This window comes from Geotrypetes seraphini, chromosome 7 (genome assembly GCF_902459505.1).
Source record: "Geotrypetes seraphini chromosome 7, aGeoSer1.1, whole genome shotgun sequence".
NCBI lineage: Eukaryota > Metazoa > Chordata > Amphibia > Gymnophiona > Dermophiidae > Geotrypetes > Geotrypetes seraphini.
The window spans coordinates 22,592,426-22,618,037 of NC_047090.1; the positions used below are offsets into that span (position 1 = coordinate 22,592,426).

Here is a 25,612-nt window from a genome sequence, read left to right on the forward strand (position 1 = left end):
TACCTTTGTCTGGGATGTGATGAGCAGAAAGAACTTTTCTCTTTTGGTCCCTCTTTTTCTTTTCAACTGCCCAGCTATAATCTTCAACCCAGCGTTTAAACACTAACGCTAGAAGCTCCTGAACAGACATGGCCTCTAAGTATTCACCAAGGCACTCCATTTCCTTTCTGTACATGCCACATACTCGAAGCTCGTTGGCTAATATTGCAAGTTGTAAAGGACTCCGGATTTCTTTTTTACTTGTGATGCTTTGTAGATCACAATGTAATATTTCTTTATATGGCATGGACAACTGCTGCTGAAAGATGCTTATTCGTGTGTCTTCATTTGAAGTATAAACAACCTCTGCCACATGGACATCTGAGCGAGTAATGAGTGATTGATATGACAGGCAACTAAAGGTTGTGGTAATAATGAATTTAAAATGAGTTGGTAAAGAATTTGGCAACCAAGAAAACTCTTTTACCTAGAAAAAAATTAGAATAAAAATGAAACATGTGAAAAAAAATGTATAGGAGATAAAATCTTTCTTTAATTAAGAAAAGTATTTTTCCCTGTGGCCATCCATCAAGCACATATAGTCTGATACATATAAAATGGGTTCCTTAGCAACAGCAGCAGATGAATCTAGAGACTAGTGGGATAGCACACAACTATACAGGTGGTCCTACTGGCTGGCACGCCTCCTGTATCTTCAGTTTGCTCTATCTCCAGCAGGCGGAAGGTCCTATTCAACCAGCTCCTGAATTCTGGATGTTACTGGGCAATGATTTTCTCCTGTTAAGATTTCTTTTCAGTGAGATGGCAATTCTATTTCTCCTGTTGAGGTTTCTCTTCAGTGAGACAGGGGTATTCGGCAGAACAGTGCCGGCTTTAGGGGTTACTCCTGGCCTCCCCCAGGTCCCTGCCTCACCCTTCCTCCAGTGATAGAGGGTCTGACTTAGTCTCTAATTTTCTTCATTCCTTTAATTGTTAAAAAAAAAAAAAAAAGAGAGCGAGAGACCACAGATACTAAATTACATTTCTGCCCTGCTAGTGCTGAGCTACCGCCACTGACAACCAGGTTGTGAGTATCTGTTTACTAATGTTGTTGGAACTGTGCAATTGCGGGTTATGTCTTTTAGTGGTGTTGAACAGCAGGTTTTATGGTTTATTTTATAAAATGCTGAACTTGGTAGGGCAGTAGCAATGTTTTATTAAAATTTATTAAGGAATGTGTGAGAAATACTTCATGGAAGGCGTGAACTTGTTTTCCTACTCTGAAAAGAACATTGCGGCTTTCATACTGTGACTCCATGAGGTTGCTTTTACTGAATGTATGCAGCGGCCATATCAATCTACTAGGCCAGGGATAGGGAACTCCGGTCCTTGAGAGCCGTATTCCAATCGGGTTTTCAGGATTTCTCCAATGAATATGCATGAGATCTATGTGCATGCACTGCTTTCAATGCATATTCATTGGGGGAATCCTGAAAACCCCACTGGAATACGGCTCTCGAGGACCAGAGTTCCCTACCCCTGTACTAGGCGGTTGGCTCCGGGTATGTTTTTACAACACGGTTAAATGGGGCTGGCACATTTCACTGCGAAACAGGCGCGCTTATTATCATGCGCTGCTGGTATCACCATAGCGTTGATAGAGTTCTCAAAGAAGCTGACTTTGGTCAGCGTTTGCTGCAGCTGTTTAAATTATCCAGCGGGTATGTTATTTTAACAGTATACTAGGAGCCAGTGTCTTACAGCGAGCAAGAGGCTAGCGCTTCTGCTCCTGTGCTCACGCCACAGCATTCAGTGAGTTTCTTTTACAGTTGATTTATTTTATTAGCGTCTGCTGCAGCTTTTATGCCTTTGGAGTCAGAAGTGTTGGAAGTTTATAGCAGTTTTATGCATTGATAAGACGGTCGAGCTCAGTGTGTGGAGTTCTCCCGAGTTAGTTATTTTGCCATGAAAGCATTATCTCATTTGGGGGTCTCTACAGGCACTTAGGAGAGAAAATCTACTCTATGCTAAGCCTCCCAGTCTCGTCTTATCTCTGTACTGGGTTAGCAGAAGGCAAATCGCTGTACAGTTATGTAAGCTGCAGGAGAGTATCCAGTGTTTCTTTCGGGTATCTCCTCATCTCTCTTGAGGTCCCTAAAGGGTGAGGTTACGTAGGTTTGAATGTTTCCTTTTTATTGGTGCCTCTGAGCAGTGCTGTGCGTGTCTGACTGGTAGCACTATAGAAATAATTATTGAACGAATGGAGCAGTCTCTAGGGGCATAATGGCTATTCACAATTTCCTGCGGGCAAGACTGTCTTTCTCTATTTCTAGGGTAGCAGGGTCTACAGGTTTTAGAGCCTATTGTGCAGGATTTTCAGGTTGCCATCTTCTCATGGCGTGTGCTAGGCACCCCCTATATTGGTAAGGGCTAAGCAGATATTTAGGAAATTGGAAGACTGGGCATCCAAATGGCAGATGAAATTTAATGTGGATCCATTGTGGTGATTTCACTGGGTACTTCGGCTCGCTTTCACATGAGAACACTGCAGCAGTTGCTTTTGTTCCTGATATCTCAAGGCTTCAATCGTAGTATCTAGTAGTCTCCTCAAGCGTTGCTCAGCATAATTTGCTGGCTCAGCGAGATTAATCTATTCAAAAACATGCCACGGTCTTTGCTGGACTGGCTCATAGTCACCAAACATCCCAGACTGTCGGGTTGGAGGGCTCAGTGCCTTCAATCCTCAGCACAAGGATTCTGGTCTCAAGAGGAGACTCTGTGCTCGTTCATTCTTCTAGAATGGTGCATGATCAGCTTAGCGTTTCAGGAATTTCAGACCATTCTTCTAGAATGACAAGGGTCTTTTAGGTCAGTGTCATGGCAGTGGTATTTTTCTACAGCCAGGGAAGTATGTAAAGTACTCAGTTGACAAGCAAAGTAATGGTTCTATTTAAAAAGTCAGAATCTCATCTTCCTCTTCTGTTGGCGGCTCATTTTACTGGACAGGAAAAAGGTTTCTACAGCCTTCCTAAGCAAAAATCTTCTACATCCCGCAAATTGGGAACTGTACACATGGACGTTCCAACTCTTTGTTTAGAGGTGAGATATCCTAGAACTAGAGCTCATGGCCTTGTCTTGAAATTCAAAGCTTTCTAGATTCCAGAAGACTGGAAGGTGGCGAATGTTACTCCGATCTTCAAAAAAGGTTTGAGGGGAAATCCGGGAAACTACAGACTGGTGAGTCTGACCTCGGTACCGGGAAAGCTGGTAGAGGCGCTGATAAAGGACTGCATCATCGATCACTTTGACGGACACAGTCTGATGAGGACCAGCCAGCACGGTTTCAGCAAAGGCAGATCTTGTTTGACGAACATGCTGCACTTCTACAAGGGAGTAAACAGTTAGATAGACAAGGGCGACCCGGTCGACATTGTATATCTGGATTTTCAGAAGGCGTTCAACAAGGTTCCACATGAACGACTATTTCAGAAAATTGTGAGACATGGAATCGAGGGTGAAATACTCACATGGATTAAAAACTGGCTGGAGCATAGGAAACAGAGAGTGGGGGTAAATGAACAATACTCGGACTGGAAGAGCATCACCAGTGGGGTACCGTAGGGCTCAGTGCTTAGACCTGTGCTCTTCAACATCTTTATAAACGATCTAGACATTGGTACGACAAGTGAGGTGATTAAATTTGCGGACGATATGAAGTTATTCAGAGTAGTGAAGACACAGGGGGATTGCAAAGATCTGCAACGTGACATAATCAAGCTCGAGAAATGGGCATCGACATGGCAAATGAGGTTCAACATGGATAAGTGTAAAGTGATGCATGTCTGTAACAAAACTCTCATGCACGAATACAGGATGTCCAGGACGGTACTTGGAGAGACCTCTCAGGAAAGAGACTTGGGAGTTCTGATCAACAAGTCGATGAAGTCGTCTGTGCAATGAGCGGCAGCGGTAAAAAGGGCAAACAAAATGCTAGGAATGATAAAGAAGGCGATCACAAACAGACTGGAGAAGGTTATCATGCTGCTGTACCGGGCCATGGTGCGCCCTCACCTTGAGTACTGCATCCATCACTGGTCGCCATACATGAAGAAGGGCACAGTACTACTCAAAAGGGTCCAGAGAAGAGCGATTAAAATGGTTAAGAGGCTGGAGGAGTTGCCGTACAGTGAGAGATTGGAGAAACTGGGCCTCTTCTCCATTGAAAAGAGGAGACTGAGAGGGGACATGATCGAAACATTCAAAATACTGAAGGGAATAGACTTAGTAGATAAAGACTGATTGTTCATCCTCTCTAAGGTAGGAGAATGAGAGGGTACTCTGTAAAGTTGAAAGGGGATAGATTCCGTGCAAACGTAAGGAAGTTCTTCTTCACCCAGAGAGTGGTAGAAAACTGTAACGCTCTTCCGGAGTCTGTTATAAAACACCCTCCAGGGATTTAAGACAAAGTTGGACAAGTTCCTGCTAAACTGGAACGTACGCAGGTGAGGCTGGACTCATTTAGAGCACTGGTCTTTGACCTGGGGGCCACCACATGAGCGGATTGCTGGACACAATGGCCCACTGGGCTGACCCAGCAGCAGCAATTCTTATGTTCTTAGGTTCTTAAGCAGACGCAGGGAGTAGTTTCTTTCTCACCTCTGGTTTATCTTTTTTAAGTGCTTCCTCTGGACAATGACTGGATGGTTTTCCATCTCAGGCTCGCTTTCAGGGCATGGTGAATATGGTATCTCTGGATTGTCTGTGCCATCTATTGTATGTGGAGCTGATGGGTCTTTCGAATGGCCAACTGTTCAGATTCCAGGTTACTCCGGATTTACTCACCAAGGGTCCAATCAACATGGAAATTCGCCCCCCCTTGGTATTACGGCCTAGCTCTTCAAAACTCTCAGCTCAGGAGTACGGGTTATTCAGAGCAGTTTATTTCTACTCTGCTTCAGGCAAAACAGACGTCTACATCTGCAGCTTACGCTAGCGTCTGGAAGGTTTTCTATTCTTGATGTAGTTCTCAAGGTATTGCACCCTTCCAGTCTTCTCTGTCTTCTATTCTTTTTGCATGAGGGTGTGAAAAATTGCAGGCATAGCTTGTTAAAAGGGCCAGGAATCTCGCTCTTACATTGCTTCTCAGCCTGATGTACTTCAGTTCCTCAAAGGAGTACAGCACATTCATACACTTCTTAAGAAGACTGCTCATGAGTACAGTCTTAACGTAGTTCTTCGCAGTTTACAGAAGGTCCGTTTGAACCTTTCTCTATTCACACTCTAAAGCAGACATGTCAAAATTGGTCCGACAGACATTTTCAACTTTATACTCATCTGTCCCGCCAGCACAAACTGCTGCCGCTGCTGCTCTTCACTCACGTCTGACTTCATCTGATCTCCTCTTCAAAGCAGCCTGCTGAGGATCACTGGCCAGTTGTAGCAAACCTCGCAGGCCATTGTCAACCTCGGTAGCACATTTCCTCTGATGCGATCCCGTACGTCAGAGAAGGGGCGGGATCGCATCAGAGGGAACATGCTACCGAGGTTGACAGAGGCCTATGAGGTTCACTAAAGCAGGTCAGCGATCCTTAGCAAGCTTATCTGAAGAGAAGACCAGGCGAAGGCAGACGCGTGTGAAGAGCAGCAGCAGCCTCTGCCGGCTGGCCAGAGACCAGGAAGCCGGGATGGAGGGAGGGTAGGAACGGCAGGCCAAATATGAAGGTGAGACCGGAAAGAAGGGGGGAAAACATGCAGGCCTTCGGGACAGGGACGGGCCCTGGTGTAAAAGAACCCAGAAGGAGAGAAGGAGGGGTCCAGACGTGCATGTGCCAGACTGAGGAAGAGCAAGGGGTGAATAAGGATACAGACATTTAGGGGCACAAATAGGGATACTGGATACTGCAGGGAACAGAGTGACCAAGAAAATGCTAGATCAGGGGTGGGTGAAGAATGACAAGGGAGATCATAAGCATGGAGAGAGGGAGTAAGGACACAGAGTGGATACTGGATATGTGGGAGGGGAAAGCAGGGAGGAAAGGGGAAGATGCTCAATGGAGAGGGGCAAGAGAGGAAATGCTGAACAAAGGAAAGAAGGGATAGAAAGAGAGGCTAAAAAGAAAGGGAATATTTTTGCTTGGAGGGAGATTGGAGTGGAGTGGGGAAGAAATAAAATAGAGGAGAGGGAGAGATATGGTGGGCAATGGGATGGAGGTAGCGAGGGAAGGAACAGAAAGAGAGAGAAGTTGGACACAAGGGATGGTGTGGAGGGGAGATAGAGATACTGGATAGGAGGGTAGTTGGGAAGTGAAATGGAGAGACCCTGGGGTGGTGGGGAAGGAGGGAGAGATGCTGGATGAAAGGGTAGTTGAGAAACGGACAGAAGGTGGATCTGGGATGGTGGGGTCCGTTGCTGCAGCTGCAAATATGGACACGAAAAAAGGAAAGATGCCAGACCTCCGGGCGAGGGAAGGGAAATGGAAGGGAGGACAGATATGGAAAATGGATAGTTAGCACAGAGAAAGAAGAAAACGACAAATGGGCAGGAGACCCTGGCAAGTAAGTTATCAGAAGACAACCAGAGCCTGGGACCAACAACAGGTAGGAAAAATAATTTTATTTTCTGTTTTGTGATTACAATATTTATTTTGTTTACAACACAGAGCCAGTGTGGGGTTGGAGACGTTGTAAACCTATATTTCTGCTAAGACTAACTAAGCCTTAGTCACTTAGGGGTCCTTTTATTAAGGTGCGCATTTAGCGCGCACTAAATCGGTTGGCGTACCTTACTAAAAGAACCCCTAAGTATCTTAATTAAAAATTCAGCCCGCGACTTGGCCTTTTTTTTTTCAGATTTCGGCCCCTTGTGTGATTGAGTTTGATACCCCTGTGACATCGAAAATGGTGTTTCTTGTGGCCATCGCTTCAGCTCGGAGGGTTTTCTGTGTTGCAGTTTTGTGTCAGTTCAGACAGTACCATTGTTTCTTCCTAAGGTGGTATCATCCTTTCTTCTCAGCCGCTCTCACTTTTCCTTCCTGACTTTTGGGAGGAGGACTGGTGGGCGTGCTTCTCTTCATTGCATTTCTTGGAAATGACTAGCATGCTTCTACACTATATGCAGGTTTCTTTCTTTTTTTTTTTTTAATAATTTTATAATACAGTTCAATTCAGAACATTACAAGATGAAGATAAACATAACACAAACAAAATTTAAACTATTTATTTTAGATAGAATCTTCCTAGCCCACTACTATGAAGGAGATAGAGGCAATATTACAGATTAAAGTATAAAGAAAATATAAGCTCAGGAGTAAAAGGTAAAAGAACCCCTAAGCTAAACTTCTTAGTGCATATTTATTGAACTTGTTCCCGTGATTCTGCTCCTTGCTCACGTAAATTTAGAAACAGTTGCAAGTGTATAGGATCCCCAAAGATAAATTCTTTGTCCTAAAGTTTAATGATACATTTGCATGGAAATTTTAAGAAAATAAAGCATTCAAGGCTTTAAATTCAGAAATGATTTTCTCCGATACTGAGTTACCCTAGCAAGGTCAGGGAATATCGATACTAAATCACCACAAAATTTCATAGATCTATTTTTAAAGTACAATCTCATAATCATGTTTTTATCCATTTTATGCAGGTTTCTAATGACTTAACACATTCAGATCACCTCTTTGTGTTATTTGAGGGACGCGACAAAGGTAAGGCAGCGTCCAAAGCATCCATCTCTTGATGGGTCAAGGAAACCATTGCTTCCACTTACTGGAAAGCAGGGAAACGGTTAACGGAAGAACTTCATGGCCATTCAACAAGAGAGATGGCTACTTCTTGGGCTGAGTCCAGAGGTTTTTCCTTGGAGATTTGTAGTGCGGCTACTTTTTCTAAGCGTTACCGGTTGGAGGTGGCAGCACTTGCAGTGTCTGCTTTTGGTGCTTCAGTTATTGCGGAGGTGGTGTTCACTTCCCAACCAGATTGCGGATTGCTTTGCTACATCTCACTAGTCTCTGGATTCATCTGCTGCTGTTGCTAAGGAAGGAAAAATTATGTTCTTACCTGTTAATTTTCTTTCCTTTAGGCGCAGCAAATGAATCCAGAGCCCCGCCCTTTTAGGATATTGGCTCTTCATTTAGATTTCGTGAGTTTCGGAAGTTTTGTTATAGTTGATAGCTGTATTTTATATTGTTACCTTTGAAATTTGTTATGGGAAAGAAGTTTTTTACATGCTAAACATATTTATGGTTCTGGATGTTTGGGCAAGGAGCAATACTGAAGATACAGGAGGCGTGCCAGCCAATAGGACCAGCTGTTAATCAGTTTCTCTGTCTCCACCTGCTGATAGATGTGTGCTATCCCACTAGTTTCTGGATTCATCTGCTGGGTCTAAAGGAAAGAAAATTAACAGGTAAGAACATAATTTTTCCAACTAGGCATTACTACTACTCCTCCTCATTTTTATAGCACAGATCCTTCTCTCACCCCTCCATAAATTATTCCATCACCAAGAAATTCCAGTAATCCTTCCGCTCTGAGTTTTCCCAAATGGGAGAGCAGTGGCATACTAAGGGTGGAGCAGTGAGAGAAGTCCACTGTAGATGCAGGCAAGGCAATAAGGAGGCACAACCAACCTTCCTCTCAATTTCTCTCAAACCCCCTCCGACCCAGTCCAGCAGCTTTCTCTCTCTCAAACCTACCCCCCCCCCTTGATCTACCTTTAAACATGACTTTCTCCCCTCTGAAGGTAGACAACAGCATTATTGATTCACATAATTTTGCCTGTGCCATTCCTGAAGCCTTCCCTTTATTGTATTCCCCATGAACAGGGATCTGTGACATCCACACAGTTGGTGATGTCACGGTATGATGGCGCTGACCCTGGCTAGTGACAAACACAGAATAAACTCAAAAGAGCTTTCTGTACCTGAATCGATGTTCCCGTCCACTAGTACAGTACATATAGTCCACTATCACGCCCACCTATCAATTTTCAATTTTTCTATGGTAGCAAAAAAGACATATTCAACATACAGTCAACTCTGCTTAAGTGCACACCCCTGGGACCGGATCGCCACGTGTGCTTGAATGGAGTGTGCACTTAATAGGAGTACCACTTTTTAGTCATGAAAAATTGCAGTACACTGTAGTTAAATGCAATAAAACTTTTATTCAATTAAAAACAGACCGAACACAATGTAATACAGTTCAGTTATAGAAACAGTACTGTTTGCCTGGCTCATTTCTGACAATGACATCATTATCCATGATACTTACCTAAGGGCTACAAGATCATCCCCCTCTCCAGAACTTCAAAAGAGGTGGTGGAATAGCCATCATTCTCAAAGATCACTTTAACTTCTAGGTCATAGATTCCAAGTCAACTGGAGACTTAGAAATTTTCACCTGCAATCTCACAAAACACGATCTGACCGCCAATCCACCACTCTGTTCTATATCCCGCCTAATAGATGAAGACTTCTTCAAAATCCTCCGACCGAACACCTCCAAAGACAAACACAACCTGCTACTTGGTGACATTAACCTCCACCTAGAGCAGGGGTAGGCAATTCTGGTCCTCGAGAACCGGAGCCAGGTCAGGTTTTCATGATATCCACAATAAATATGCATGAGATAGATTTGCATCTCAAGGAAGCAGTGCATGCAAATCCATCTCATACATATTCATTGTGGATATCCTGAAAACCTGACCTGGCTCTGGCTCTCGAGGACCGGAATTGCCTACCCCTGACCTAGAGCAACAAGACATCCCACTAAAGAATTTTATTCCTTTTTAACTTCCCTGGGATTCTCCATCCCCCTCATGACCTCCACCCATGAGAAAGGCCACCATCCAGACCTAATTTCCTTCTCATCTAAAGACTCCCAATCTTTGCTCATCAGCCTAACAGATGTAATCTGGACAGACACCATCTGGTTGGACCACCTGAAGGCCAACTTTCAAATTCTATGAAGTAACACACACACCCACACATCAACAAAACACAGAAAGGACTACCCGACAACAACCTTCAGACCCTCCCTCAATTCCACAGAATTCTGGTCCCACTTCGATCTACTATCCAACCCAAACATAGAAATAGATTTCAACACTAACTGGATCGCCCTCAGCAATCAGATTCTAGACAATATTGCTCCACTAAAGAAAGGCAAACAACGACGACACATAATTGATGGGTGGTATGACACGGAACTAAGTTCACTTAAAAGAAAAGCACGCTAACTTGAAAGAATCGGGAACAAAACAAAGAAGGAAGAGGATAAAGCAATATGGAGATCTAAAATCCATGAGTACAAAAGAATCACCAAGGAAAGCAAAGTACCTTCTACTCCAACAAAATAGGATCCCCCCCAACTAACAGCAAAGAACTTTTCAGATTAATCAACTCACTACTGGAACATAAGAACATAAGAAGTTGCCTCCGCTGAGTCAGACCAGAGGTCCATCGCGCCCAGCGGTCCGCTCCCGCGGCGGCCCATCAGGCCCATTGCCTGAGCAGTGGTCCTTGACTATTTTTATAATCTATCTCTACTCCTATCCCTATCCTTAATTCTTATCTGTACCCCTCAATTCCCTTGTTCTCTAGGAACCTATCCAAACCTTCTTTGAAGCCATGTAACTTGTTCTGGCCTATCACAGCTTCTGGAAGTGCGTTCCACATATCCACCACCCTCTGGGTGAAAAAGTACTTCCTAGCGTTTGTTCTAAACCTATCCCTTTTCAATTTCTCTGAGTGCCCCCTTGTACTTGTGCTTCCCTATAATCTGAAGTGTCCCTGTCCACTTTTTCTATCCCTTCAGGATCTTGAAGGTTTCTATCATGTCTCCTCTAAGTCTCCGCTTCTCAAGGGAGAATAGCCCCAGCTTTTTTAGCCTGTCAGTATATGAGAGGTTTTCCATACCCTTTATCAGTTTAGTTGCTCTTCTCTGGACTCCCTCGAGCACTGCCATGTCTTTCTTGAGGTGCGGTGACCAATACTGGACACAGTACTCCAGATGTGGGCGCACCATTGCGCGATAAAATGGCAGGATGACTTCCTTCGTCCTGGCCGTGATGCCCTTCTTAATGATTCCAAGCATTTTGTTTGCTTTCCTTGAGGGTGTGGCGCATTGTGCCAATGCCTTCAGTGTTGTATCCACCATTACTTCCAGGTCTCTTTCAAGGTTACTTACCCCCAGCAGTAATCCCCCCATTTTGTAGCTGAACATCGGGTTCTTTTTTCCTACATGCATGACCTTACACTTCCCTATGTTAAAGCTCATTTGCCACTTTTTGGCCCACTCTTCCAGTGTCGTCAGATCCTTTTGGAGATTTTCGCAGTCTTCCGTTGTTTCAACCCTGCTGTATAGTTTGGTGTCGTCTGCAAATTTAATGACCTCACATTTTGTTCCCGCCTCCAGGTCATTTATAAATATATTGAAAAGGAGTGGTCCCAACACCGACCCCTGCGGCATCCCGCTCGTGACCCATTTCCAATCTGAATAGTGACCCTTCACTCCAACCCTCTGTTTTCTGCCTGCCAGCCAGTTTTTGATCCATCGGAGGACCTCCCCTTGTACCCCGTGGTTCCATAGTTTCTTAAGCAGTCTTTCGTGTGGTACCTTGTCGAAGGCCTTTTGGAAGTCAAGGTAAATGATATCTATGGATTCCCCTTTATCCACCTGTCTGTTCACCCCTTCAAAGAAGTGTAATAAGTTAGTGACTACTGGAAGGAAAGGTGACTAGTGGAGTCCCTCAGGGTTCGGTGCTGGGGCCAATCCTGTTCAATATGTATGTAAGTGACATTGCTGAAGGGTTAGAAGGAAAAGTGTGCCTTTTTGCAGATGATACCAAGATTTGTAACAGAGTAGACACCGAAGAGGGAGTGGAAAATATGAAAAAGGATCTGCAAAAGTTAGAGGAATGGTCTAATGCCTGGCAACTAAAATTCAATGCAAAGAAATGCAGAGTAATGCATTTGGGGATTAATAATAGGAAGGAACCGTATATGCTGGGAGGAGAGAAGCTGATATGCACGGACGGGGAGAGGGACCTTGGGGTGATAGTGTCCGAAGATCTAAAGGCGAAAAAACAGTGTGACAAGGCAGTGGCTGCTGCCAGAAGGATTCTGGGCTGTATAAAGAGAGGCGTAGTCAGTAGAAGGAAGAAGGTGTTGATGCCCCTGTACAAGTCATTGGTGAGGCCCCACTTGGAGTATTGTGTTCAGTTTTGGAGACCGTATCTGGCGAAAGACGTAAGAAGACTTGAGGCGGTCCAGAGGAGGGCGACGAAAATGATAGGAGGCTTGCGCCAGAAGACGTATGAGGAGAGACTGGAAGCCCTGAATATGTATACCCTAGAGGAAAGGAGAGACAGGGGAGATATGATTCAGACGTTCAAATACTTAAAGGGTATTAACGTAGAACAAAATCTTTTCCAGAGAAAGGAAAATGGTAAAACCAGAGGACATAATTTGAGGTTGAGAGGTGGTAGATTCAGGGGCAATGTTAGGAAATTCTATTTTACGGAGAGGGTGGTGGATGCCTGGAATGCACTCCCGAGAGAGGTGGTGGAGAGTAAAACTGTGACTGAGTTCAAAGTAGCGTGGGATGAACACAGAAGATTTAGAATCAGAAAATAATATTAAATATTGAACTAAGGCCAGTTACTGGGCAGACTTGCACGGTCTGTGTCTGTGTATGGCCGTTTGGTGGAGGATGGGCAGGGGAGGGCTTCAATGGCTGGGAGGGTGTCGATGGGCTGGAGTAAGTCTTAACAGAGATTTCGGCAGTTGGAACCCAAGCATAGTACCGGGTAAAGCTTTGGATTCTTGCCCAGAAATAGCTAAGAAGAAAAAAAAAAAAAAAAAAATTTAAATTGAATCAGGTTGGGCAGACTGGATGGACCATTCGGGTCTTTATCTGCCTTCATCTACTATGTTACTATGTGAGGCATGACCTACCCTTGCAGAAGCCATGCTGACTTGATTTAAGCTGTCCATTGGTTTCGATGTGTTCACAGATGCTGTCCTTGATCAGCGCTTCCATCATCTTTCCCGGGACCGAGGTCAAGCTCACCGGCCTGTAGTTTCCCGGGTCGCCCCTCGAACCCTTCTTGAAGATTGGCGTGACATTTGCTATTTTCCAGTACTCTGGGATCTCTCCAGTTTTTAAGGATAGGTTGCATATTTGTCGAAGTGGCTCTGCTATTTCGTTCCTCAGTTCCTTGAGTACCCTTGGGTGAAAGCCGTCTGGACCTGGTGATTTGTCGCTCTTTAGCCTGTCTATCTGCCTGAGGACATCCTCTTGGCTTACCTCTAGTTGGGCCAGCTTATCTTCCTGATCACCATTTACGATCTCTTCTGGCTCTGGAATGTTGGAAATCGATCACCACAAAAGATCCTCCTCCCCACAACTACCTACCGCTTAGAATGTCGCATTCTACTTCAAGTCAAAAGTTCTCAATCTCAGAACCTCCTTCTAAAAACCCCCATCCAGCCCCAACAACCTCACCCACACACCCTGATTCGAACTCAGTAGACATGAACTGGAGCCACTTTGAACCCTCTAATTGGTTCATATTTCTCAAGCTCTATAATAAATACGCCAAAACCTTCTGCCGCCTAGACAACTGCCCATCCAATATCATGAGAGCAGCCCCCACCTCCTTCAAGACCATGATCTTTGCCTGGATATTTCAACTAATGGCAAACGGCGAATTCCCAACCTATCTCGGCCACATCCTCATCTCACCCATTGTAAAGAACCGCAAAGACCCCATATCAACACCATCCAACTACAGACCAGTAGCCAACATCCCCTTCACCAAACTGATGGAAGGTTTAATCAACGCTGCCCTTACGAATTACCTAGATAAATTCTCAATACTTCACGAATACCAATGAGGATACCGCTCACATCACAGCACCGAAACAGCCTTAGCCTCCATCACAGATCACATCGTACTACTCAGCTCAGGGAAACACACACTTATTCTCCAATTTGACCTTAGCAGCGCCTTCGACCTAGTGGACCACGACAACCTACTCAGCTGTCTAGACATCAGAAGTATCTCGGGCCACGTTCTCAACTAGTTTAAAGACTTTCTAAAAAAACAATCCTACCAAGTCACCAGCGAGCAAACGTACTCACAGGCTTGGACTAAGCCCTGTGATGTTCCTCAAGGCTCTCCTTTATCCCCCATCCTTTTTAATCTATACATGTCCTCCCTAGGCCAAGAATTAACCACACTAAACCTCCAATCATACATCTACGCAGATGACATCACAATCATTGTCCCCCTCTCGACACTGTCAACTGAAACCTATCACTTCGTCTCATCTATCATCAACCAAGAAGAATAATGGTCAACAAACTCCAAACTAAACCCGGAAAAGACCAAAATATATATGGCCTCCCCAACAAGCAAACCAACCAAAACTGCTATCAACCTAAATGGAAGAAACTTCCCAATTAACCCTACCATCAAAATCCTAGGAGTCACCCTAGACCAGCAACTGACATTCAAAGCCTGACAACATATGCTCTAACAATCTCCTTTACCTCTTTTACACATTTTTCATGTTTAGCTATGCTTTCAAGATTAATTTCTATTACCCTCCAGTTGTTTTTTCCCTAAATGTATCTCTATTTTCTTTAAAGATTGTAGTTCACCCTCCTTTCCTTTTGTACTGGTAATTATTTGTATGTATACACTGTATGTTTATTTGTATAAAGTTGTTTTATTTACTTGTTTCCCATTGAAGTATTTGACATTGCGTGTACAACAAATTTTTAATAAACTTGATACCAACATTCAGTGGTACAAACTGATTTCTGGATTTTTAAACAAGAAGCCAAAAAATAGACTTAGGGATATCTGAAGCATTGAGATAAAACAGTATATTTCTGTGTCTCGTTGGCCACGAATTTGGACTTGGAGGTTGAAATGTACAGCGTCAGCATCTATGAGACAAACATGGTTATTTTTATTGCATAGATTTTTTGGACCCCAGTTCGCATACAAAAATAGATAATTTTAAATCTAATAGATGCTGGCATTGTCATAATATAGGGACTTTGGATCATCTGTTATATTTTTGTCCATTGATACTTAGTTTCTGGAAGTCCATTTGAGTACAAATACATCTTATTCTTGAATCATCTATCCCCTTGTCATATGAGGCGATAATATGTGGTACACTACTTCATATCAAACCTACTTTAGACAAATTTAAAAAGCGCCTTTTCTTGATATAGACAGGAATAGGGGCAGTGGCGTACCTAGCATATGTGACATCCGGAGCCCATCATTTTTTGACACACCCCAATCTATATCAAAAATATAATTTTTAGTAACAATCCACATATCGCACAAGAGTGTACCTAGGAAAAGGCAGCATCTTAAACACTGCAGTGAGCACTAGAACACCAACATATACATTGTAAAACTAAACAAGCAAGATCCCGCACAGTCAATTGATCTTGTAGTCAATGCCAACTGAAAACTATGTCCTTTTCATACACACAGAACAGAGATACACCCTCGCCCAATATGGAATAATCACAAACTAAAAATAGAAATATGTAGACAAAGATTAAACTGAACCGCCAAGAAACCAGACTCTGCATACAATGTAACACCACAACACCACAAAAACAGTGACACATGTCCCTTAATACTGTGCAAAATATAAAGACAGTAGATGTAAATTTGAAAAAACTGATACATAACAATCACCACTTTACAAATTAACAAATACAAATAAAACAAATAATGAGAAATAAGAAAATACCATTTTATTGGACTAATCCATTTTTCAATTAGCTTTCAGAGGCCAAATCTTTCTTCAGAACAGTACAGTATACTTCTGTTATGGTATCCTGGCCTGAGGAAAGGGGTTTAGTCCAAAAAATTGCCTTATTTCCATTTCCTATTTATAAACTTTTATTGGATCACGTGATGCACTGAGCTGCGGCAGATGCACGCTGCCTGAGCTCCCGGGCCCCGAGTCCCAATTCGCCCGATTGCCAGTGGTTCGTGGAACGCCAGAGACCCGCGATTTGCAGCGTTGAAAGCCCCTGCTGCATGGAGAAATTTTTGTCCTCTCCCGCGCTGCTGATGTCGACCCGCCTGCACAAGAAGGATCGCGAACGCCAGCAGTGCAGCGGGGACAAAATGGCGCCGGGCACCCACGCGCTGGCAGCACTCACTCAGGCTGTCACAGTGGCCATGCAGCCCAGTATTGATAAACTTTCCGCACAACTTTTAAAAATGGAACATCTACTCACGGAGACGACTGCCAGAACTACAGTTTTAGAGACCAGAGTATCCGGATTAGAAGATACACAGACCGCCCAGGCAGCTACTCTACTGGAGCTACAAGCCCTGACCCAGAAGCAAGCAGAGCGCTTGGAGGACCTGGAAAATCGTTCACGTAGGTCCAATTTGCGTTTTCTGGGTATCCTGGAAACGATAGCGGGCCCAAAGCTACTCCGAGCCCTGGAAGTATGGCTCACAAACACCTTTTCTTTACCTGAGGGCTTGGGTCCTATTCGGCTTGAAAGGGCACACCGACTGGGCAGGGAACAGGCCCGAGAGGCCCGGCCTAGAATGGTCATAGCCAAACTATTGAATTACAACCACAAAGCGGAAATCTTGCGCAAATATAAACAACTCCGGGAGACCTTACAATTTGAAGAATCGGAGGTCCGCATCTTCCAGGATTACTCAACGGCCCTAACAGAGCCCAGGAAGCAATTTTATCCGATATGTGCCTCCTTGGCTGAGAAAAAAGTACGCTTCCTGTTCTTATACCCGGCCGTCCTGCGAATTCACCATCTGGGACAATGGCATGTTTTTGACGTGGCTGCGGAAGCTGCGCTATATGTGAATACCCACGTGCTTACCCAGTCTGATTTGACCTGATGGAGAGGGCTAAATTCTATGCCCACTGTAGCTAGTAAACATGATTCGAGTTGATGTTTATACATCTGTTATGTTCTGACTGTACATGGGATAGTATGTTGTGGATAAGTTATCTTCTCTAAGTTATCCTAGAACTGGGCTAACACTGTATAATAGTTATTTTTGCACTAATGGGACTCAGGGCCTGGAGTGGCATTGATTTGTGATCTTTCACATCTCTGGGACCGCCTGAGGGCGGACCCCTAGTTGTGATTTCCAAACCATGCGACAGGGGGATAGGCAGGGAAGGGAGGGGGAGGGGGAAGGGGATCGAAAGGGGGGGAGTCCTTTGCTATTATATTGCTATAGATATAATATAGAGACGAAAGAGAGGGAAGATTTTGAAGTTACTGCGAGATTCTTGCCAGATAACACACTTACTCTATTGATGGCACTCGGGCGGGTCCTGAGTGCTTTCTGGCTGCCCTGGGTATGGCTGGGAACCTGGGGCGGTTTTTGTTGTTATTCGCCCCTCTTACACCGCATAGCTAATACTCTGAGAATTACATCAAGGAAAGTGTCTGGCATTATCTCACCTGTTAAACATACCAAAATTTTAACACAGTTAAAACGTAATAAAGTAGATATAGCCTGTCTACAAGAAACCCGATTGACCGAGCTAGAGCATCGGAAGTTGAGGAGGTCCTGGGTGGACGCAGTATATGCAGCCTCCTCTCCACAAAAGCGAGCAGGGGTGGCGATACTGATTCGTAAGTCTTTACCATATACAGCGAGAGTGATTGACGCTGACACACAGGGTAGATATGTATTGTTACAGATGACGGTAGGAACATACTCTTTCTACCTTTTGAATATCTATGCTCCTAATACTTACGATCACACCTTCTTTGAGGGTATCACGGCATTGCTTTTAGAACGCATTATCGATCCGGTCTATTTAGCTGGAGATTTTAATCAAGTTCTAGACCCGACATATGACCGCTCTGGGCCGGGACAAAGCGTGAGCTCCTCCCAAACTAGAGGCATACCCTACCTCTGTGCCACTTTGGATCTGGTTGACCCCTGGAGGCTCTTACACACTACAGAACGGGATTACACTCATCGCTTCAGGGCGCATAACACTCAATCTCGAATAGATTACATTCTTACTACACGTAGGGCATTTCACAATGTGGATGCGGCGGTTATAGGTCCTGCAGTCATTTCTGATCACGCAGTGATCTGGATTGACGTGAACCTGGGCTTTGGCATTCGAGGACCAGTACGCTGGCGCTTCCCTAGTTATTTGTATTCAGATGACCATTTTAAATCTTATTTAACAATTAAATGGGAAGATTTTTTGACCTTTAATGGTCAACACTGTACTGATCTGACGCTGTTTTGGAGCAAAGCTAAGGTATTGCTCAGAGGTGATTGTATAGCATATGTGATAGCGCGGAATCGCCGGTTATCTCGGGGCATCCTTAGGCTAGAAAAAGAATTGGCCTCTGCTAAACACCAATATACACAATATTCTTCACGAGCTTCTAGGGAACGCCTGATCTCTGTGGAGGCGACCCTTAATTCCTATATCCATGAACGTATGGTTAAAATGCTTCTGTATCAAAAATACCGCTACCATCGCTATGGTAATCGTGCGGGGAAATTATTAGCTCGGTTAACAACACAGGCTCGAGGTCATCGTTATGTAATGGGACTGAAGGATGATAGGGGACATCTACAGCACTCCACAGCACACATTATGCAGATCTTTAAGGCTCATTTCCAGAAGATCTATGGGCGCCAGGACTCGGGAGCTGCTCCACTCATTAGGGATTATTTGGCAGATTCTGGCCTAATGCCGCTCTCTGACCCTGATGTTGAATTTCTTAATGCAGCCATCACCCCTAAAGAATTGTCACATGCTATTAAAAAGCAAAGAAATTTCTTGGCTCCGGGGCCGGATGGCTTTACAGCAGAATTTTATAAACTTTTAGCGGAGCAGCTGAGTCCCTTCCTTAGGGACTACTATTCGCAGATTACGCTGGATGAACATTTTCCCACAGAGGCGAATAAGGCTTTGATTACTTTGATTTTGAAGCCAGGTAAAGACAGCACTGCTCCTGAGTCCTATCGACCCATATCTTTATTAAATGTGGACATAAAAATTTTATCCAAAATACTGGCTGATAAGATTAGCCACTCTTCTCCCGAACGTTATCGCGTCTTCACAGGTGGGCTTTGTAAAGGGCAGGCAGGCGGTCCATAACGTTCGAAAGGCACTCTTGTCATTGGCCCACACACAATCTCATGACACCCCGATGCTATTACTCAGCTTGGATGCAGCGCAAGCCTTTGACCAAGTTAACTGGACATTTCTATTTGAAATACTGCACGCACGTTATACTCGACACCGCGGGCGAGACTGCTTGTTAATGACACTATCAATGACCCAATATTAATTGAAAGAGGCACACGGCAGGGATGTCCTTTGTCCCCCCTGTTGTTTTAATTGTACTTGGAACCCTTTCTGCGCACTGTATCTCTGGATCCTGATATAGTAGGGGTGGACTTCGGGGATCACTCATTAAAGGTGTTAGCCTTTGCAGATGACATCTTGTTTATGCTAACTAACCCTTCTCACTCTATTCGACACCTTTTACAATCCCTTAATGAATTTCGATTTTATTCGGGCTTCACCTTAAATTATCAGAAATCTGTTGCTTTAGCTAGTCCGGTAACACTACAGCAGACATGGAGGGGCCATTTCCCTTTCACATGGGCTGAGCACTCGATTCGATACTTGGGGGTTTGGATCCCCCGAGACCTCCAGACTCTTTATGACTGTAATATTTCCCCACTACTCCATGACACTTTACATGACTTACAAAACTGGTCCACTTTCCTGCTCATAGTAGCGGGACGGGTGGCTCTTTATAATATGGTGCTCTTTCCCAAATGGTTGTATCGTTTTCAGGTCCTGCCCTTGCTTTTATCCTATTCTCATAAAGCCCGGTTAATTAAAGGATTACAAAATTTTCTTTGGGGAGGTAAGCGACCCCGCATGCAATTCCTTAGAATGTGCTTACCTAGGGATAGAGGGGGTTATGGTTTATTAAATGTACATTGGTATGCTATTGCTTGTCAGATGAGATACATTAATGATTGGTTTAGGGGGACGTCTGACTTTACTGCGATGTCATTGGAGTTGTCTTTGCTGGCTCTGTTTCATGTGAGCTATTTCTTGCATGTGGCGGACCCGCGGCTTCGTCCTTTGGTGGCCCAGTACCCGATATTTGCACCGGCTCGACGAACCTGGAAGTGGGTTTGCAAAATTGCTAGATTGTCTTCTGAGGTTTCATTATACTTACCCATCCAGGGCAATGGAGCCTTTCAGCCTGGACTGCAAAATACCGCCTTCCAGAGGTGGGGTGTGCAGGGACTTCAATACCTATTACACTTATTCTCCGAGGAGGGGAGACTGGCAACTTTTGCTGACTTACATCGGACGTTTACTTTACCACCCAATGATTTTTTTGCATATTACCAAATCCGACATTATGTTCAATCTCTGCCGGCGCACCATCTTGAGGAAGATAACAGGGAGGCTCTTTCAGAACTCTTTAGCCTTTCTGCACAACAGTGGATTCCGCTTCGATTTCACATAGTGGGGATCCGGGATGGACACTCTGGCCCCAATTTGGCCATCTTAGCGGCAACATGGGCTGAGGACTTGCACTGCACGCTAACGGCCCAACAGCTACAGAGGACGCTGAAAAATATTCAGAAGGTGTCTCCTAATATTGTCCACTGGGAAATGCAGTTAAAAATTGTTTTGAGACTTTATATTCCGCCGGAACGGGCAGCCCGGATGGGGATTACAACCACTCACTCTTGCCCGAAATGTGCTCAAGCTCACGCTTCATTGGGGCATATGCTTTGGACTTGCCCCAAAATTCAACAGTTCTGGCGACATTTAGGGCACTATATTACGAAGCTTTGGCGGAGGCATTGGCTCCCACAACCGACAGCTTTATTTGGACTTTATAATATAGCCACGCCCAAACCCAAAGGAATGTCAGCTTTTGTCACTAGAGTGCTTTTGATGGGGAAGAAAGCAATTCTTACTAACTGGCTGTCCTGAGATCCCCCTTCCTATGCTCAATGGAGAGCGTTGATGATTGTTCATGCGACGCTGGAGCGGAGACTAGTGGGAGATTTAGATCGTGGACCGGGCCGCAAATTCTGTCAGACCTGGGAATGCTTCTGGCAGGACCTCACACCGTATGCTCGCAGTAGACTCTTGAATTGTTAGGACTATCATACACTCTCAGTCATGGTAGTGGCATTGGACTTTTGGGGTGGGGAGGGATGGGAGGGGAGGGGGTGAACTTGCACTGTTATTCTTTGGATTTGTATGCAACTTCTATTTGTATGTTCTGGTTGAAATAATAAAAATCATTTGAATATATAAACTTTTATCAATACAGTTACAATCTACTTGATTCTAAGTAAAGCAACAAAAAAATCTTTCTACCTTTTGTCGTTTCTGCTTTAATCATCTTCTTTGCTCTCTTCTTTCTATACAGCATTTGTCCTATCTCCCTTCCATGCAACATCTGCCCTCTCTTTGCCCTTTCCACCCAGCTTCTGCTCTCTCTCTACCACTTCCACCTACTGCCCACACTCTCTCTGCCCCTTCCATATGTTGTCCACCCTCTCTCTCTTCCATATGGCATCTTCCCTCTTTCTATGTCCCTTCAATAAACTGTATATCTGGGATCCCTTCTCTCCTTTGCACATGATTCATTTCAGCTTCACCCCTCTCCATTTTTATGTCCACCCCCTCCCCTATGCTTTGGCATCTCTCTCTTTCTCTTCTCCTTTCCTTCCTTCCTTCCCACTCCACACCACGGTGTGGTATCTCTATCTCCTTCCCTTCCCTCATGCCATGGCATTTCTTCCTCCCCCTCCATGGTCGTCTGGTAGCTCCTTTCCTTTCCCTCCCTCCCATGGACTTGGAATCTCTGGTTCCTCTCCCTTCTCCCTCGTTCCCTCTCTCTCCCCAATTGGGTGCTGCTGCAGCAGCAGCATGTCTCCCCCCCCTTGCCTGTGCAGTATTTCTACTCTCCTCCCTTCTCTGTGCAGCAGCAGCAGCATGTCTCCCCCCCTTGCCTTTGCAGCATTTCTCCCCCCCTTGCTTGTGCAGTATTTCTACCCTCCCCCTTCCCTGTACAGCATTTCCACCCTTCCCTGTGCAGCATTTCTACCCTCCCTTCTTCCCTGCCCAGCATGTCTACCCTCTCCCCCCTTCCCTGCCCAGCATGTCTGGCTGGCTCCCCTGCTGAAAGCCGCGGGCATCCGCTCCTCACGCGATCCGCGGCTGCGTCGGAAGCCTTCTCTCTGACGTCGTGGCCGGCTGTGCATTAGAGAGTTGCGCAGGGACAGAAGTCCAACCGTCCCCATAAGGAATCCCCTTCGTCCCCACCCGTCCCTATAAACTTCAGAAATAGTTATTTCATTTAATTATGCTACTGAATTAAAGGCTCTGGTAGAGACCCATTTACAAATAAGTAAAGACACTTTATTAATTTGGAAATATTAATTGGGAAGAATACATACTTTTTAAACGGGTTTCTACCAGAGCCTCTAATGTAAATATAAAATATAAATATTCAGCTGATGAGAATCCCCAAGCTGTCAGCTGAGGACTTCCTTTGCAGTTGGCCGGGGGTCCCTTTTGCCAAGCTTTGCAGGCAGCAGTAGCGTCCCTGAGTCACAGATGCTGGCACCTCAGTGGCTCATGGATGTTGCCAGCGACTGCTGTGCTTGGTGGAGGGGAATTCTGGCCGTCTCTAGAGGAGGTCCTCTGCTGGCGGTGCTTGGGTATCCCCACCAGTCACAGCAAGGGTCAGCAAGTACTTCAACACTGTAGAAATAAAACCAAAATGCATTTCCTTTTCTTTTGAACACAATACAAAGACATCTGCTATATATATTTCCCAAAGCTAACATATTTTAGTCAATAAATTTTGTTTTTTACCTTTGTTGTCTGTGGAGACTAATTTTTCCATAAAGTTGGTCCCAGTTTCTTTTTTCCGCTTTCCTTCTGTAAATTCTTCTGTTGCTGTCCATTGGTTCCTCATACCATGGTCCAGCATTTATCCCTTTCTCATCTTTCGCCCCTGCCCACCAGTCCCATGCCCAACATTTCTCCTTCTATCAGCCCTCTCCAGCACCATGCCACATCTCTCCCTCCATTCCCTGCACCACTATGTCCAACATTCCTCCCTCTTGCATCCATTTCAATCTGTCCGTTCCACCACAATATTTCTCCCTCTCATCTGTTCCTCATTCCCTCCCTATGACCAAAAATTCTCCTTTCTTCCATTCCCCATGTACACAACCATCTCTTTCCCTCCCTTCCTCTCTCTCAAGTCCATGCCTTCTGTGTCCAAAAACGCACTCCCTCCCCTACCTCTTCCCCTCCCTTCCTCCATCCTCTCTCCTAAGTTCATGCCTTGTGTCCAAAAACGCACTCCCTCCCCCACCTCTTTCCCTCCCTTCCTCCATCATCTCTCCCAAGTTCATGCCTTGTGTCCAAAAATGCACTCCCTTCCCCACCTCTTTCCCTCCCTTCCTCCATCCTCTCTCCCAAGTTTAAGCCTTGTGTCCAAAAATGCACTCCATTCCCCACCTCTTTACCTCCCTTCCTCCATCCTCTCTCCCAAGTTCATGCCTTGTGTCCAAAAATGCACTCCCTCTCCCACCTCAGCATCTCTTTCCCTCCCTTCCACTCTCCCAAGTTCATACTTTCTGTGTCCAAAATCACATTCCCTCCTCCACCTCAGCATCTCTTTCCCTCCCTTCCTCCATCCTCTTTCCCAGATTCATGCCTTGTGTCCAAAAATGCACTCCCTCCCCCCCCCGTGTTCTGAGTTTGCCTACCAGCCCTCATCTTAGCAACTTTCTCAGCCGAATGGAGCTCGAGCCACAAGGCTCGTCTTCCATTTCCTGCCTGCCCTGCCGCGCACACATAGCCGACCGTAAGTTTTCCCTGATGTCAGCGCTGATGTCGGAGGGCAGGCTTTGCATAAGCCCTCCCTCCGATGTCAGCGCTGACAACGGTGAAGACTTCCGGTTGGCTATGTGTGCACGGCAGGGCAGGTAGGAACAGAAGACGAGCCTCGCGGCTCGAGTTCTATTTAACCCCACGGGTCCCCCGTCGCAGTGGCGTACCTAGGGGGGGGCGGGGGGGGGGGCGGGCCGCCCCGGGTGCCAGCCCTAAGGGGGTGTTCCCGGCCTTGCCGTTCAGTCCCCCGCCACCCCCGAAGGACCGCTCGCCCCACTGACCTTCCTGCACCACCTGTGAAGCAGCCCGCAGCAGGATCGCGAAGTCAGCGTCAGCATCCCTGCGCTGCTTCCTGCGCCGCGATCCCGCCCCTCCTCTGACGTCAGAGGAGGGGCGGAACCGTGGCGCAGGAAGCAGCGCAGGGATCGCTGACGCTGACTTCGCGATCCTGCTGCGGCTGCTTCATAGGTGGTGCGGGGAGGCCAGGGGGGCGAGCGGTCCTTCGGGGTGGGTCGGGGCATCAGGCCTTCAGGGTGGGGCGGGCGGGCAGGCAAGCAGGCTTTCAAGGGGGAGGGGGTGACAGGCAGGCAGGCAGGCCTTCAAGGGGGGACAGGCCTTCGGGGGGGGGTGCAGACCTTCAAGGGGTGCAGGCCTTCAAGGGGGGCAGGCAGGCCTTCAGGGGGGTGCAGGCCTTCGGGGGGGTGCAGGCCTTCGGGGGGGTGTAGGCCTTCAAGGGGGGAAAGGCAGGCAGGCCTTCAAGGGGGGACAGGCCTACAAGGGGGGGGGACAGGCCTACAAGGGGGGGGACAGGCCTTCAAGGGGGGGTGCAGGCCTTCAAGGGGGGTGCAGGCCTTCAAGGGGGAGACAGGCCTTCAAGGGGGGGAAAGGCAGGCAGGCAGGCCTTAAAGGGGGGACAGGCCTACAAGGGGGGGACAGGCCTACAAGGGGGTGGGACAGGCCTTCAAGGGGGGGACAGGCCTTCGGGGGGGTGCAGTCCTTCAAGGGAGTGCAGGCCTTCGGGGGGGGGGGTGCAGTCCTTCAAGGGGGTGCAGGCCTTCAAGGGGGGGAAAGGCAGGCAGGCAGGCCTTCAAGGGGGGGGACAGGCCTACAAGGGGTGGAGAAGCTACAAGGGGGTGGTACAAGCCTTCAAGTGGGGGGCAGGCCTTCGGGGGGGGTGCAGACCTTCAAGGGAGTGCAGGCCTTCGAGGGGGGTGGTGCAGGCCTTCAAGGGGGTGCAGGCCTTCAAGGGGGGACAGGCCTTCAAGGGGGGAAAGGCAGGCAGGCAGGCCTTCAAGGGGGGACAGGCCTACAAGGGGGGGGGAGAAGCTACAAGGGGGTGGGACAGGCCTTCAAGTGGGGGACAGGCCTTCGGGGGGGTGCAGGCCTTCGGGGGGTGCAGACCTTCAAGGGGGGGGACAGGCAGGCAGGCCTTCAAGGGGGGGACAGGCCTACAAGGGGAAGGGACAGGCCTTCAAGGGGGGTGCAGGCCTTCAAGGTGGGACAGGCAGACCTTTAAGGGGGACAGGCCTTTGGGGGGGGACCATGATTTAGAAGTACACGGAGGGAAGGGGGTGTTCAAAGAGACATGCATATGCCAAACTTTGGGGGGGGGGAAGAAATAATGGGTCTGAAAATAGAGGAGAGGGAGAGAGATGATGGACCAT

The 25,612-nt window shown here is 46.3% G+C and overlaps 1 protein-coding gene across 2 annotated transcripts in view; it reads right to left on the reverse strand.

Moving 5' to 3' along the window:
- Positions 1 to 25,612, reverse strand: part of LOC117363650 (putative tetratricopeptide repeat protein 41) — a 201,004-nt gene that overhangs the window by 105,023 nt on the left and 70,369 nt on the right. For both annotated transcript variants that reach the window (XM_033951744.1, XM_033951743.1), the window contains exon 6: positions 4 to 466. In XM_033951744.1, coding sequence (XP_033807635.1) covers positions 4 to 466 — 463 coding nt within the window. The remainder of the gene's footprint in view (positions 1 to 3; positions 467 to 25,612) is intronic.